This window comes from Juglans microcarpa x Juglans regia, chromosome 3S (assembly GCF_004785595.1).
Source record: "Juglans microcarpa x Juglans regia isolate MS1-56 chromosome 3S, Jm3101_v1.0, whole genome shotgun sequence".
NCBI classification, from domain to species: Eukaryota; Viridiplantae; Streptophyta; class Magnoliopsida; order Fagales; family Juglandaceae; genus Juglans; species Juglans microcarpa x Juglans regia.
In genome coordinates, this window is record NC_054599.1 from 3738841 (window position 1) to 3753967 (window position 15127).

The window sequence follows — 15127 nt, forward strand, 5'->3', positions numbered from 1 at the left end:
AAAATTATCAATTGTTCAAAAAATCTAAATCTATAGATGAATTTAATATTTATTACTTATTGTGCAAATCTCTCATACAATATTAAATATTCCTCAATAACAATGTATAACACGTACATTTTATCAATGATATGTGTATCTCTCTTTCGGTATTTTCTAAACTTCGAACAAATTAATACTAGAAGGAATCAAAATCCTTGTAATTAATTTGGATTATGGTAAATAAATAAATAAATAAATACTAGCCGCGGCCTATACTAATTGTATCATGTAATGATAGTGAAAAAAAAATTAAACTAAGAAGCTGCCGTAAAAGTCTAATTAAAGGTGACAATTAATTAATTTGCAAGGGACCACGACCTTTGAAAAGTAATACTAAAGAAATGAAAAGTAGAAATTATATAATTTTCTAAGGTTCTTACAAAAACCATTGATATATTGCTATTGTACGTTGTGAATTCGGTTTTAATATCTAATGTCTAATCAATGAGAGCATAATAACTAATTAAGTGGATGATGACTTTTTTTTTCCCTCTCTAAATATCTAAAAAATTAGAGTTTTGTTGCCTTCATATTAATATTAATATTGTTGCCTTCATATTCTAAATTTAAATTAATACTGTTTTCAATAAAATCTACTTTCTGACTAATCATATTGAATAAATGTGTGTATTAATGTAAAGAATCGCTTACAATTAGATTTTTTCAAAATATTAATCCAAATTTTTGCGAGGTTCAACTTACTAACACCGTTCTTGTTGAATATAATGACTAAATATTTAGGCTGTCTAAGTAAATTTAGAGCCATAAGTTTTAACAACATTATTCATGGTGATTACATTTACGAGTGTGCCGTCTAAATAAACTTTACTTAAATGATAAGTGTCGTAAGTTTGAACCCTAATTTCACTTTCGAAATATCGTCCCGGCATATCAATTAGACTAAAATTAAACATTAATATATACATATGATCAAGATAATTAAAAAAAACTAATATTCTTTTAGATTTTCTGCCTGCTTAATTTTACTTACAAAAAAAAAAAAAAAAAGAGGAAAAACCATTAATTTTAATTTTGGGAATCCTTGAAATCTCGGAAAATTGCAAATTATAAGCTGGAGACTTGCAAGTTTGCAAATTATAAGCTGGAGACTTGCAAGTGGGCAGACCTGGAGTTGGAACCCACTAAAAAATGATTGATGCCACTGAGAACGACCCACCCCTCATACTGCCAATCAATTGGCTGTCTTTTACTTTAATTTGGCTATTTAATTTTCTGGGAAATGTAATTTACGCGCTAGCTGCTCGAGTCGTCGACTCCTCTTCCTTTAGGCTTTAAAGTGCAAAATTAAATTTTAATATCTGTTGTATATATATTAAAGATATGTTATTTCATTTTCCAGAAACTAGGCTTTTGACTTCTCTTTTGTCAAGGAAGCAGTGGAAATGAAGAAAAACCTCTAAAAGCTTACCAAAATGTCATTTTTGTATCTTCCCTTGTTTTGATCAAGAAATATATGAAAGGATGGCTCCAAATTATCATTTATTGGGTTATATTCATTTTTGGCAATATATTATATATACTTATAATTCTTTTTAAAACTTATTTTACAACTAATCAATGGAGTTGTATTACTCTATTTTTATTTGAGTTTTTACGTAACTATCCTCAATTTCAAACAAAGTTGCAAGTTTATTTATTATTATTTCCTTTACATGCATTGCATTTACCTTGATAAAATGTTTTATCAAAAGCTTCCCTTGTCCTTTTGGTGTTCTTAGATTTTTTTTTTTTTTATTCATTCACTATGCCGGCCTTGAACAAACAAAAAAATTACGATAAATTTATAAAATTAAATTTACAAATTGTTGTGACTTGATACGATATGTCAGACTGTAGAATTATTTTTATTATAAAATAAATCAATAAAAATAAATCTAAGATATGGTATTAAGCTATGAAATATTTTTGTAATTAAAAAAAATTAAATCTTATTAATTAAATCTTACAACTTCGATAATGTAAATCGTGTGTACTCTACACAGCCTGCTCGTTCATGAATGGTTATACAGAGATTTCAGGTTGTTTATTGCATGACGTGGCAACATTTGGGTGGCCAATAACTCTCACTTCCAAAGTGATTGGTCTTTGGAGACTCCAGTATCCAAAGCTTCTTTTCACCTGGAAAAAAAATTCAGATCTTTTTAGCTTTTTTAACCCAGAAGGATGGAGTGGACTGATTTTTCATCATAAGCGAAATCACAAATCGACGGCCCATATTCAGTCCTAGGCTTCTGGCTCTTCTTTTATCTCTCACAACCTCCATTTTAGCCCTTCCACCCTCTCTAGCTCGTTCGTTTCAGGCTTTTCACTCTTGCACCTTTTTAGAATTCAGTAGCAGAAGAGATGATGTTGCTGGGAAAGAGGCAACGCCACCCGATGAAAAGGACGACGAGCATGACGGAGATTACCTTCGATCTAAACACCGGCGCCGTCGACGGTGCTTCTGCTTCTCCGCCGTCGACCGATCCTCACAACCCCTTAAACTTCCAGGGACAGCCAGGTGGCGGGCTAGATCATCAGCGGTTGCTGGCCATAGTCTCTCCCAGAAACCTCAGGCGGAGTTCGGCCGATTTTGTAGAGACCACCTCTGCTAACTTCTTAAGGTCTTGCTCTCTCTGCAAGCGCCGGTTGGTCCCTAGTCGTGACATCTACATGTATAGGTATTATTCTCCCTTCCCCCTGCGTCTTCTGGCTTATTATAGTTAGTTCAGTTGTTTTTCATTTTTCCTTGATTCTTCTATGTTTGTTACTGATCGAGTTTTTTAATTTAAAACTCAACCCTTACATGGGTGTTAAGATCTGTTTGGCAACGTTTTGAATCCAGACATCTCTATGATTTTGCGTGATTTCTCAGAATCTCTCAAGTTGGAGTTAAGGTTTTTATGTTTCGGCCTGATTATATATATGCCATGCCAAATATTCGGTATCCGCAACAATAAAAGCTTCAATTAAAGTTTTGAACTTAGTCATGACCTATATAAATAAATTTGCAGGGGTGACACTGCTTTCTGCAGTCTAGAGTGCCGGCAGCAACAGATGAATCAAGACGAAAGATCGGAGAAATGCTCATTGGCTTCCAAGAAGCTGGAAACTGGAGGATCGTCCACCATCGCCGGCGCCCCCGTCTCCACCGAAGGGGAGACAGTCGCCGCCTAGTAACGCTACCGGCAGCCCTTCAAAACCTTTAATCACTCTTGCTTATATATATAATATATACATATACATACACAGCATCTTATATATTTGCATGTATGTATAAGTAATAACTATTAACTAGGAATATGAATTATATATAGCCGAGATGTAAGAGCAGCAAACTAGCAGGGGCGCAGATATCTTTTGGTGGGAAAGATGGGATTGGGAGGGGTCGACTGTTTTTTTTATATATATATATATATATTATGTATACAACCAGAAAGCCCTGTGCGCAATTCTTCTTCAGAGTTTCTTCCCCTCCAGCATGTGTTGCCTTTTTGTTGTAGTAATGGAAGAAATATGCATATTTTTACAAGTTCCAGTTTCCATTTTTTTTTTTTTTTTTTTAACGCGAATGATGCTTGATTTGAACGAGAAAATCGATGCCCACAACAAGTTTGAATGAGTTGTTATTGGTTTGGAAGAGATTCCCATGCAGTACAGTTTTAAATTAACATGCACCTGGCTTTTGTTGTCTTGTTTTGTTTCAGACGATGGAGGAAATCATAGCTTTTCTTTTCTTTGAATCTTTGGGACACCAACAATACTGCCGTCTCTTCCCAGGCATCCTATTTCTGTTCTTAATAAACAAATGGAGAAAACATGTTCAGAGATGAAAAAAAAAAAAAAGAAATGGCCAACTAATTGACTTAAAAAGTTCTTTCCGGCGTCCGCTCATTGCCTTTTTCCTTACAAGATCTTCCGACAAGACTAGCCTTTGAGAAATGATTCGTAAAACCCTTAAATAGATGACTCTAGCACAAACTTTTGTAAAATAGTAGAGTATATTTTAAAAAAATGTAAAAAAATTATCATTTATTAGTGTGATTCATTTTTCTTATAAAAGATCTGTACGAAATTTATCTATTTAAAATTTATATATAATATTACTTTTAATTAAACGGAACATTAATAATTGAAAATTTTTAACCGAAAATGAAATTAATGTAAAAAGTAGAATGAGTAATCTTATAGATAAATTTAGAGTATACAAATCTCAAGTATTTTTTTAAAAATATAATTTTTTATATAAAATTTAATTTTATCTATTTTTTTTTAAATAAGGAAAAGAAATATAACTTCTCAAACTAATATAACAGCCTTCCTCCTCTCTCTCCCTTTTTTTTAAAGGATTCATATATTATTTATGATGAAAATTATAGTACGGAGATGATGCTTGAGAGTTGGCCACTTGGATGTGGGAGGTGGGACCACTAATATGAATACCAATGTCCTCTCCCCCCCCCCCATTCTGTGGGCTCCACGTGATTATAATTTTCTTTTATGATATGACTTGCCACTTGGTGACGAGGGTGGAGTAGAGAGAGCAAGGGATAAAAAAGTAATTTCGGGTAGGGGTATGCATTGGAAGGACTATAATTAATTAATAAAGGAGTCCCAAGTTTGGAAAGGGACCACAATACAGCTGGTTTAATGTGGACATTCATCTGGAGCAACACGAGTGACGACACACCCCAATATGTTTTTTTTTAACCGTTGATTAATTGCTATTTGCCTGCCTTAAAAAATAAGAAAAAGAAATTGCTTATTTCTCATGCCCATCTCTACTCATGACTATATATGAATTAGAGTTCTTTTCCGGTCACCGAAGATTTGTCCCGACTGATGTGGCATGTGTCACGTAATTTATTTAATATTAAAAAAGAAAATGAAAAATTGAAAATTAATTCAGAACTAGATGACTCCCTCAAACCTATATTGCAGATGACCCCCATAATCCATACGGACGGAATCCCTCTCCCTCTCCCTCTGTTCAGCACCGGCCTTCACTTCGTGCGGTAGCAGCCCTCAATTTCCGACGTCATCTTTCAACTCCCCTCCATCTGGCCTCGCTTTTCCAAGAATCTAAACGGTAAATAACATTTCTTCCCTCTTGTAGTCGCTCTAAGAAGTTATTACCAAACATATTGGATAGAATATTAAGGATAATGATTTACGGAACCCAGACCATGACGTGGGGCTAAAGGTTTTTCTTTTCAAATGAACTTTTGAAGATGTTGCTTTTTGCATCTGAACTGTCTCTTTTAGTAATCTTATTTTGGGTTCTATCGCTAGAGGGGGATCCCCCAGTATGTATTAACTACATAAAAAAATATAGATTTCTTTCTTTAGAAATTGTTGTTAGAAGTACTCTTTGATAAATATATTTATTTGATATCTCTTGGGTAACATGGTATAAAGGTAACTCCAGGAGAGATTTGAGCTCTTCATAGTTCAACATATGTGGTGTAATATAATCATTTGATGGAACTTTGCATCCATCTGAGTTGGGATGATCATTACTTTTTTTTATCTTTATTGCCAATACAACCTCATTTACAATCATGAAAGTTCATAAGCTAGCATCACACCTGTATCGATCATCCAGTTGATCATTTATGGGTGTAATGCTGCTGGTGGTCTTAATCATCTTAACCATAACAAATATATAGTACATTCTTCGCAATGAATTTTTATTTAACATTACCGAAAATTCTTCCATGTAAAAATTTAAATGAGTTGTAATGATTGCTTGGTTTTGTCTATGCACACTATTGTCAGGCCTTGAAAAAGATGGTCCAATACGGCTAAATTTGTCATTTCAAATCCAGAATTTTTTTTAATTTTTAATTGTGTCTGGTTGTAGGGGTGTAATCGATCCGGTCCGGTTCGATTTTGAACAAAATTTAGGACCGAATCGGTATATACCAGTTTTGTATTTTTCAAAACCGATTACGCACCAGTTATCCTCCTAAACCGGTACTTTCAATTTTACCAGTTTCCGATCCGGTCCGGTCTGATTTTTCGATTTTTTTAAAATATAAGTTTCACAATTTGTCATTAAAAATTTGTTTATAAAATTTTAAAAAAAAAACTGGTTTATACTTTTATTAATATATTAGACTATATAATAGTATTAATATTAGCCTATTGATATAGTTATAAGTTATATATTAGTATTAGTTATAAATTATATATTTAATATTAATATTAGTTATAAACTTTTAGTAAAAACTTGTAGTATTAATTATAAGTATAACTATAATCATTAGTCTATATTAGACTATTAGTATTAGTTATAAACTTTTAGTGATTTAGTATTAACATTTTATATAATAATTTATAAATTATAATAAGAAATTATTTTATATATGAATATATATAATTATATATATTATACATAAAAATTTCACATAAAAATTTATAATTATACATAATATATAAAACTTATATATATTAATATATATATAATATTTTGTATAAAACTTATATATACAATAATACAAATATTAATTTTTATAAATATTTTTTATTAACCGGTTCGGTCCGAAAAATCCTAAAACCAGAACCGGACCGGAACCGGCCGGTTTTTACATTCTAAGAACCGGTAAAACCGGTTCGGACCCGTTTTCCAGTTTGAATTTACACCCTTATCTGGTTGCAATATCAAACTCATAATTTTTTTTAATTCTTTATTTGAATCTGGTTGCAACTTCTTAAGTATTTTAAAGGTTGGATTTGCAATGGATTCAAACACAGAACATGCAGAAAATGAGGGTGATGACGTAGGACTTGCAAGTATACACAACAGAGGCTCTTCATATTAGACCAACTGCTCCTTCGATGAATTATTATTTGTGGAGATGACATTTTTTGCTGGAGATGACATGTGGCTATTATAAATTTCAGACATTGTGGCCATGTGGCTATTGTAAATTCCAGATACTTTTATTCCAAGCAAATATGCCTTTCTTAACATTTTGTATGAACCATATATTAGTCGAACCTTTTCATCTCTCAGTTTAAACTTTTAGTTTGGATTTGGTATCAAAGGCGAGGAAATCTGAGAGGATGACATTTCATTGAAGGAGCAGAGGAGATCTACAAAAGATGACATTTCTGGGAGGAGATCTAAACGGGATGAGATTTCATTCTACAGAGGAGATTTGATTTGAGAGGGACGGAAGGGAGCTGGAAGGAGAGAGAAAAATGAAAGAGGAATGACGTTTTTTGTTTTTAAATTCAAATTGGTTTTTTCGTAATAAAACGAAAGTGGCTTATCCACGTGGGTCACTCCACGCCATTCGGGATGCAAAGTTCGGGACATTTCATCGAGACCTCTAGCATTTCTGTATAAATTATTATTATCTTTATTAATATAATCATTTATATATATAAAGTCAAAAGACCGTTCTTCTAATATTTGTAGTAGATAAAGCTATAAAATATAATATAAGTGATCTATTCTGTCAAAGTTATATAATTCGTAAATAAACTCAAACTCGTTCAAAAAATGAGTAAGCTTTTTTTTTCGTAAACATAAAATGTAACTGATCTGTGATAAGTTCAAACTCAACTACTCATGTTTGAATAGAATTTAAATTATCAGAACTCAACCACTTGTTACTTGTTCAAACTCGATTTATTTACAACATTGATTTCATTTGGATGCATATCCGAGTAAGAACTTCATTGCATTCAAAACACAGATATTAATGGTAAGAATAGATCAATCTCATTTTAACCAGCTTGCTTGTTATTGTTACTTTATTTGCAATGAAATTTACTATGCATCAGTCATTACTCACTCTCACACCTTACAATAATTTTTCATAAGATCATATGAGGTATTTTTCATAGGTATTTTTCATAATTTGGTTAGTGGCACATCCAATATTAATGTCATCGCCACCATTGTCTTCTATCTTTCCACTCATTTAAACCTCTGTGTCGCCGTCATCCTCTCTTTACCTTTTTTTTATTTTATTTTTTATTTTACTCTCTTTTTCCTCTTCTATTTTTATAAGTACAATTTCATTCTTTTCTCCCTACTCATCACACGCGACGGCGCCATCGCTACCACTTCTCTTCCTTTTGCTCCATGCATGTACGTAGCCATGCACCCGTATGATAACCTTTACGTACTCTATTTCACTAGTCCCACCACCATTGCCACTACAAGTCCGTACGTACATGTGCCTACAAGAGTTTTTATGAGTTTTGATGTACATAATTTAGAAAAAAAAAAATACGCGCGCACACATATATACACACGAGGAATATTACTTTAATTTTCTTCATTGCCAATCATGATCAATTATTTCATTCAAGCGCGATGATTTTATATTAATTATAAGATCATGTGGTATTTTGGCATTCATTTAATTAGAGCGATGATGAAGTCATAATATTCCAGCTTGATCAAGAGACGTCAGATCATCGACGAAACCATAGTATTATTAATATATGATTGCTCATTGTATACGTATATATAAACGTAAGAACGCAAAAACATGAGGTCTACACCAAGGTTTTATTTGTGTTCCACGTAATTTCTATTTGTCATGTTCGCTTTCCTTGTACACACACAACTGGTCCTCGATTATTTGACATTAATTAATCGTACCAACTTGCATGGAAGCAAAATATTCTTCTTTATTTATAATAATGCAATTCTTTTTATCATATTTTAAATTGAGGATATTTTTATAAAACGATATTATCTTTATAAATTTTTTTATCAAAACAACGCCTCTTATTTTATTTTATTTTTTGAGAAAATTATCATCATTCATTTATTAAAAAACTTACATTCATGAGCAGATATTGTTTGTGAAATCACAATAATATAATAAAAAATTACAATGAAATTAAAATTAAGACGAAGCTAGTTTGGACTGAGGTACGGAAATATCGCTCTCTTTAAAGAGATTCAAACCCTCTGCGGTGTATAAGGTCTCAAATTAACTAGTGCAGCAGATTTTCTCTTGACTTGACTCCTTCAAGATACAACAATCCAACTGATCATCGTATGACTCAAGCCTACTCTATACAAGTAGTTGAGTCTAAAGTACCACTCAAAAGAACACATTTCTTTTATCTGAAAATATTCTAAAAAATATATACACACTAAACTTATTTTTTATATCTCACTTATTCTCAAGTATATTTCACCATAGTCTGCACAAAGAACTTATAAACAATATAAATAGACTAAGAAAGGACCCAGGATGTACAACGACGTAAACGGAAAAAGAACAACCACGAAATAAATGGCCAACGTTCTTCCGAACGTAATAAACGTCAATTTTGTAATCAATGAAAAAATAAATTGACAAAAAGTTGACGTTTTACAAAGGGAACGGCAAAAGAAAAGATCATCAAGAATAATAACGATAGCCAATCAACGGTCATTTTAATAAGCATTAATTAAAGCTAAACTGCGTACGTACATAAATCCAAATTCAAGAGAAAATAAAACCGAAGCAAGCAACGGTAATGATCTCTTAACTAAAACTTCAATGAAAAAAAAATTATTTATTAAAAAATACTAACAGATACATTATAGAATCTCTCCATATCAAATATGATATCATAAACTAAAATAACACATTTAGAGTTCTACCAGTATACTATTTTATTTTATGACTAGTCTAGTTTTCACTATCGTTGATACTCTTTATAAACAAACATCCAAGAGACAGCCTAATCTCACTCTTTATAAAAGGAAATGACTCAATTTCTACAGAAAAAAATCTAAGAGACGAACTCTTTTTTTTTTTTTTAATTAACAATAAGAAAACCAAAATAGAAAGCAGTAAGATAGATATGAAAAAAAAACAGATTACAATTTGGACCAACTCGGTAAATTTCAAAATTTGTGACAGCGTGTGAAGGTAACACGCTTGTCTCTTTTCAATCACATATATCAGATCTGAAAGATCTAGTGATAGCAAATCCGGTGATCTAAGTTGTGCAAGTTATTGTGAAAATAATTCTATGCTAGTCATTTTCCATTTATTTATACAGTCTCTCACCCGCACATAAATATACATAATCTTACCTTCCAATATTATTTCACCCGCGGTTAAGGTAGTCGTAGCCATGCCCGTACGTGCATGATGTCCGCTTCAATAAATTTGGAATTTTTAATTGTTAAAACAATAGATAAGTGATCTTCCTAATTTGTCAAATATTAGTAATAGATCAAGCAATTGATGATCAAAATATCTATTATTTGTGAGAAGGCATACAGCTTACATAATTGGTCATGTGATTATTTTATAGAGAAATCAATGATAATTATTTAATTAATGTGAAACATTTGTTTCATTTAGATTGTTAACTGATCATTAAACTGATTTTTTCATTTTTAAATTCTTAACTTATTAAACTATTTAAAATATGTCACATCAAGTACTAATATAATAATTGAGAATAATAAAATTTATAATAAAAAAATAACGTCATGTTTTCTATTTTTATATGGTCAGGCGATGGATGATGATCATGAGATCATCTCTAATGAATTGATCAGTGCAGAGTTGAGAATTAATGGAGGGGGTTTGGTTTTGGGTTTGCTTTCAAGGTTTGCATAAATATTAGAGGCTTGGGGTGCAACCAAATTTATAACATAACACAATAATATATATATATATATATATATATATATATATAATCATCATCGGCACCATAACGTACGTTCGGGGTTATGACCTCGATCTCTTAATAATTAATACTTCTTGATTCAAAGTTACTTTATTCAATTTCTTACATAAAAAGTGCAACAAGTCTTATATTTTAACAATTTTCTTCAATTTTTTTTATTTATTTATATATATAATTAATATAATTTGATGTAAATTTCGGTTGTGGCCTGAGTACTCATCTACTGTCTGCATCAAGTGCTAATTATAAAAGAGTATTAATGAATGCACTTGAATTTTTGGGTTTCAACCTTGAATTAAAGAAATTAAAGATCAGATATATATACCGTGACGTCGCTGATCACTCTAAGATATTTTTTATCTTTTGTGCGCATGCATGCGGTGATCAGCTACTTAATTATTTTATAATTAATGATCGATCACTCCAGATATTATTAATCTTTTATACCTTGAGACAAGTTATAAATTAATAATGTTTATAAATTGACGTGGCTAATTATTATTGTTGTAAATTATATTGTAAAGTTCTTTTTATTGTAAAAAAAAATTTAACGTATCATATCGAATCATGATATCAGTTTATAAACTTTAGTTTTATTAGATTTGTTTATAAATCTAGTTCTTCTCTGTTTTAGTCTAGCGAGCCTACTTATAATTGCCATCAAATTTTCAGGTAGCCAGACAGTCAGATCGCCCAACTTCTTCTATATTTGTAACTTCAATAATGGTGAAGTCTATTATGTAACATCTTCTATACATGCACATCCCAACTTCTTTTCATTGGTCTGCCGCAAAAAAGGGTTTTTTAAGATGCCTCAAAGGTTCTCTTGAACATGGCGTTCTCTATACTAAGGGAACTTGTCAATTGTTAGTATATTGGACTCGGTTTGGAGATTGGACATGTAATCATGATGATAGAAGATCCACTTCTGAATTTGCTATATTTCTTGTCAATAAATAAATATATTGTTTATAGATCCTCCACAGAGATTGAATATAGACCTTGGCCATTGCGACAGCTAAACTCTGTTGGCTACGCATGCTGTTAAAAAAAGTTCAAGTCCCTCATTCCTATGCTCATATACTCTGGTGTGACAATATTTACGTCCTTGCTTTTTCTGCAAATCCAGTATTTTATACTCGTACAATGTTGAGGTTGGCTTCCATTTAAATGGTCTGCAAACACCATTTAAATATAAATATTTTTTAATTTCAAGTTTTCAAATTTTTAAAATTTCCATCTAATCATTACAACTTTCTCAAACTTTCAAACAAAATACAAAAAAATAAAAATTCAAAAAATTCAATTCTCGAAACAAAAATTATATTAAAAAATTATATTATAAACATCTTTAACTTTATAATTTTTTTATTTAACTTTTTCTATCAAATTTTCCAAAATTCCATAAAAATCTTAACTCAAACTATTTCATTACTATTCACAAATTACCTCATTATTACTCATAAATTTTTTATCTTATCTCATCTCATTTGTACAACCAAAAAGGCTAACTGGTTTGGATTCACAACTCATCTTAACTCATCTCACTACTATTTACTATTATTCATCAACTTTAACTCACAAATCTCACTACTATTCACAACTCATTTCACTATTATTCGCAACTCATCTCAACTCATCTTCGAATCCAAACGAGGCCCGACGATCAGCATAGTAATCCTCTTTGGGCGGCGTAACCATAGGAGTCTCTTCCGGCTATGAAATGTCCGATTTGAGCCAGAGTTATTACCTTAAGGGCGAGCTTGTCACCACAACACCCCCAAAGTATCTAACTGGTCCAAAGCCATAAGTGATTTTAACTTATGTTATCTCAAACTCCTAACCTTGAAACCATGAAATACTAACTCATACCAACTGAGCTACTACCTTGGTGGTCTCTACAGTCTTGAATTGGAAGCACAATCTTAAGAATTTCTCAGACATGTACAATCTTAAGTTTATTTTATTTGGTTATCTTTCTTCATTTAAGATCCCGTCTGAATGTTGAGCTGATTTAAAATGAATTGAGTTCTTTATGAATAGTAATGAGTAGAGATGATGGAGTGAGTTTTGTGGAAGCCAACTAAGATGAGTTTATATGCGTTTAGATATTAAGATGAGTTTAGATGTATTTATAGGAAGCTGAAAAAGATTGTAGGTCCCATGTATAAAGAGGTGTTGAGTTGAAAAAAGTTATAAATCCCATGCATAAACACCCAACTCAATTCAACTAAAAATCTTTTTACTTGTATGACCCACAACCTTTTTCAATTCAATATATTTTTACACGCGGAATCCACAACCTTTTTTAACTTTTCATAAATACATCTAAACTCATCTTAGGTGGGCTCTACAAAACTCACTCCACCATCTCAACTCACTATTATTGATAAAGAACTCAACTTAACTCAATATCTAAACGAGATTTTAAAGTCTAAAAATAAACCTTACACAAAGATATTTACACATTAAATTAATTAATTAATATAATATGTTGGAAGAAAGAAAAAATCCTAAGCGCCTCCTTCCCCCTCTCTCCCTCTAGTAAAAAAATAAAGGCTCCAGATCTAATTTTCTCCTGAGGGGGAGTAGGCCTCAACTTCCTTCTCTTCCTTCCTCCATTCACCCACCTTGTTTATCAATGTTCATTTTGCTTAGTTTTATTTTAGTTTCTTGAAGGCCAAAAAAGATAAATTTACAGCTTTCTGGCAACTCTCGATAGACACGCGCGGCATAAACAGATTCACAAGTCAAGCATCATTTGAAAGTGGTGGTTTTGCAAAAATCACTACGCTTGGTCCTCATACGTCACCCCTTCCGGTAGCTCTTCTCAACACACCCACTAGATCACCAGACACCAGACCTTTCAATTCTGATCTTTGTGGCTAGAAATAGATAAGTGTGTTAACTTAACCGGCCGTCCCAGATTCTGAAGTCTACTAGAGTTGGTCCAAACTATAATCCGTAATTTTCTGCATCTATCTTACTGATTTACTTTTTGGTTTCCTTATTGTTAATTAAAGAAAAAAATAGTTCGTCTCTTGGATATTTTTTTGTAGAGGTTGAGTCATCTCTTTCTATGAAGAGTGAGGTTGAGTCTATATTTAGACAAAAAGTTGTGTCTTTTGAACGTTTGTTTGTAGATAATATTAACAATAGTGAAGACCAGACCACTCACAAAAAGAAATAGTGTACTGGTGGAATTTCAAATGTATTGTTTTGATTTATGATGTTATGTTTGATACAGGGACATCCCAGAACGTACCTGGTTATGGATTTAAGTTTTTCTAATGAATGAATGATGACGATTTCTCTTAAAAAAGAAAAGTAATATAATACGTTAAATATACATTACAATAAAAAAAAATTATAATTTGATAGATCACATTAAACTACATCATCGTGTAAATTTCTTATATTAAAGAAAATGAATATATCAAAATAATTCAGTCTAGCCAGCTGCATGGAGCATATTTACTAACCATTTTTAATTGAGATTTATTTAACGATTTAATCGAATTGGATGATTTAATGCACGTACAGATAAATATAATATTAAAAATTTATGTGATATATATTATTAATTTTTTTTTATAGAAATAAAATTCACTATTATAAGTAGGGGTGAAAAATAAAACCGATAAACCAGATAGACTGGTGGCTTTGGTCTAGTACCGGGTTCGTTCCAGTCCAGTACCAGTTCTATTTTTCTCAAAACCGTTCAAAATCAATTCGGTTCCAGTTTTCTTTTTTCTGACACCGAATCGGATTGGTTCATATAATATATATAATTATATATAAAATAATTTTATACTATATGATAAATTACTAATTAATATAATATAAAATTTTAAAATTCTATATAAATAACTATATATTATCACATAGTCTACTATATTAGTAGTTATACTAATACTATATCAATACATATTATATTATATTATAATATATCACTATATTATATATTATAATATATCACTATAGTCTATAATATCACTATATTATATATTTTAATAAATCACTATAATCTATAATATAATTACAATATATATTATAATATTATCACTATATTATTATATACTATATAATATATAGAAAAAACTGGACCTAACTAGTTTGGAACCGATAAAACTAGAAGTATCGATTTAGAGATGAAACATGTGCGATATTAGTTTCAAATCTCAAAACCGATATTTACTGATTCGATTATAAAATATATCCAACATCGGCTAGAATTGGACATATTTTACCCTAATTAAAGAACTGCATAATATATTTATCAACTGATAAAATTGATGGAGGTATCATATAATAAGTTGATTGCAGCACGCTAAACAAACTTTCACCTATCCTTTTTTTTATTTTTTTTTAAATTATACTCATCATCTTTATATTACAAATTACACATAATTTTTTATTT

General features: G+C 31.0%; 1 protein-coding gene across 1 annotated transcript; it reads left to right on the forward strand.

The window, feature by feature from the left end:
• Positions 1-2287: 2287 nt before the first annotated feature.
• On the forward strand, positions 2288-3574 carry LOC121258435 (FCS-Like Zinc finger 5-like). The gene is made up of 2 exons (XM_041159946.1): positions 2288-2723; positions 3057-3574. The coding sequence occupies exons 1-2, from the start codon at positions 2407-2409 to the stop codon at positions 3217-3219; spliced, it is 480 nt and encodes a 159-aa protein (XP_041015880.1). The 5' UTR covers positions 2288-2406; the 3' UTR covers positions 3220-3574.
• Positions 3575-15127: the final 11553 nt, after the last annotated feature.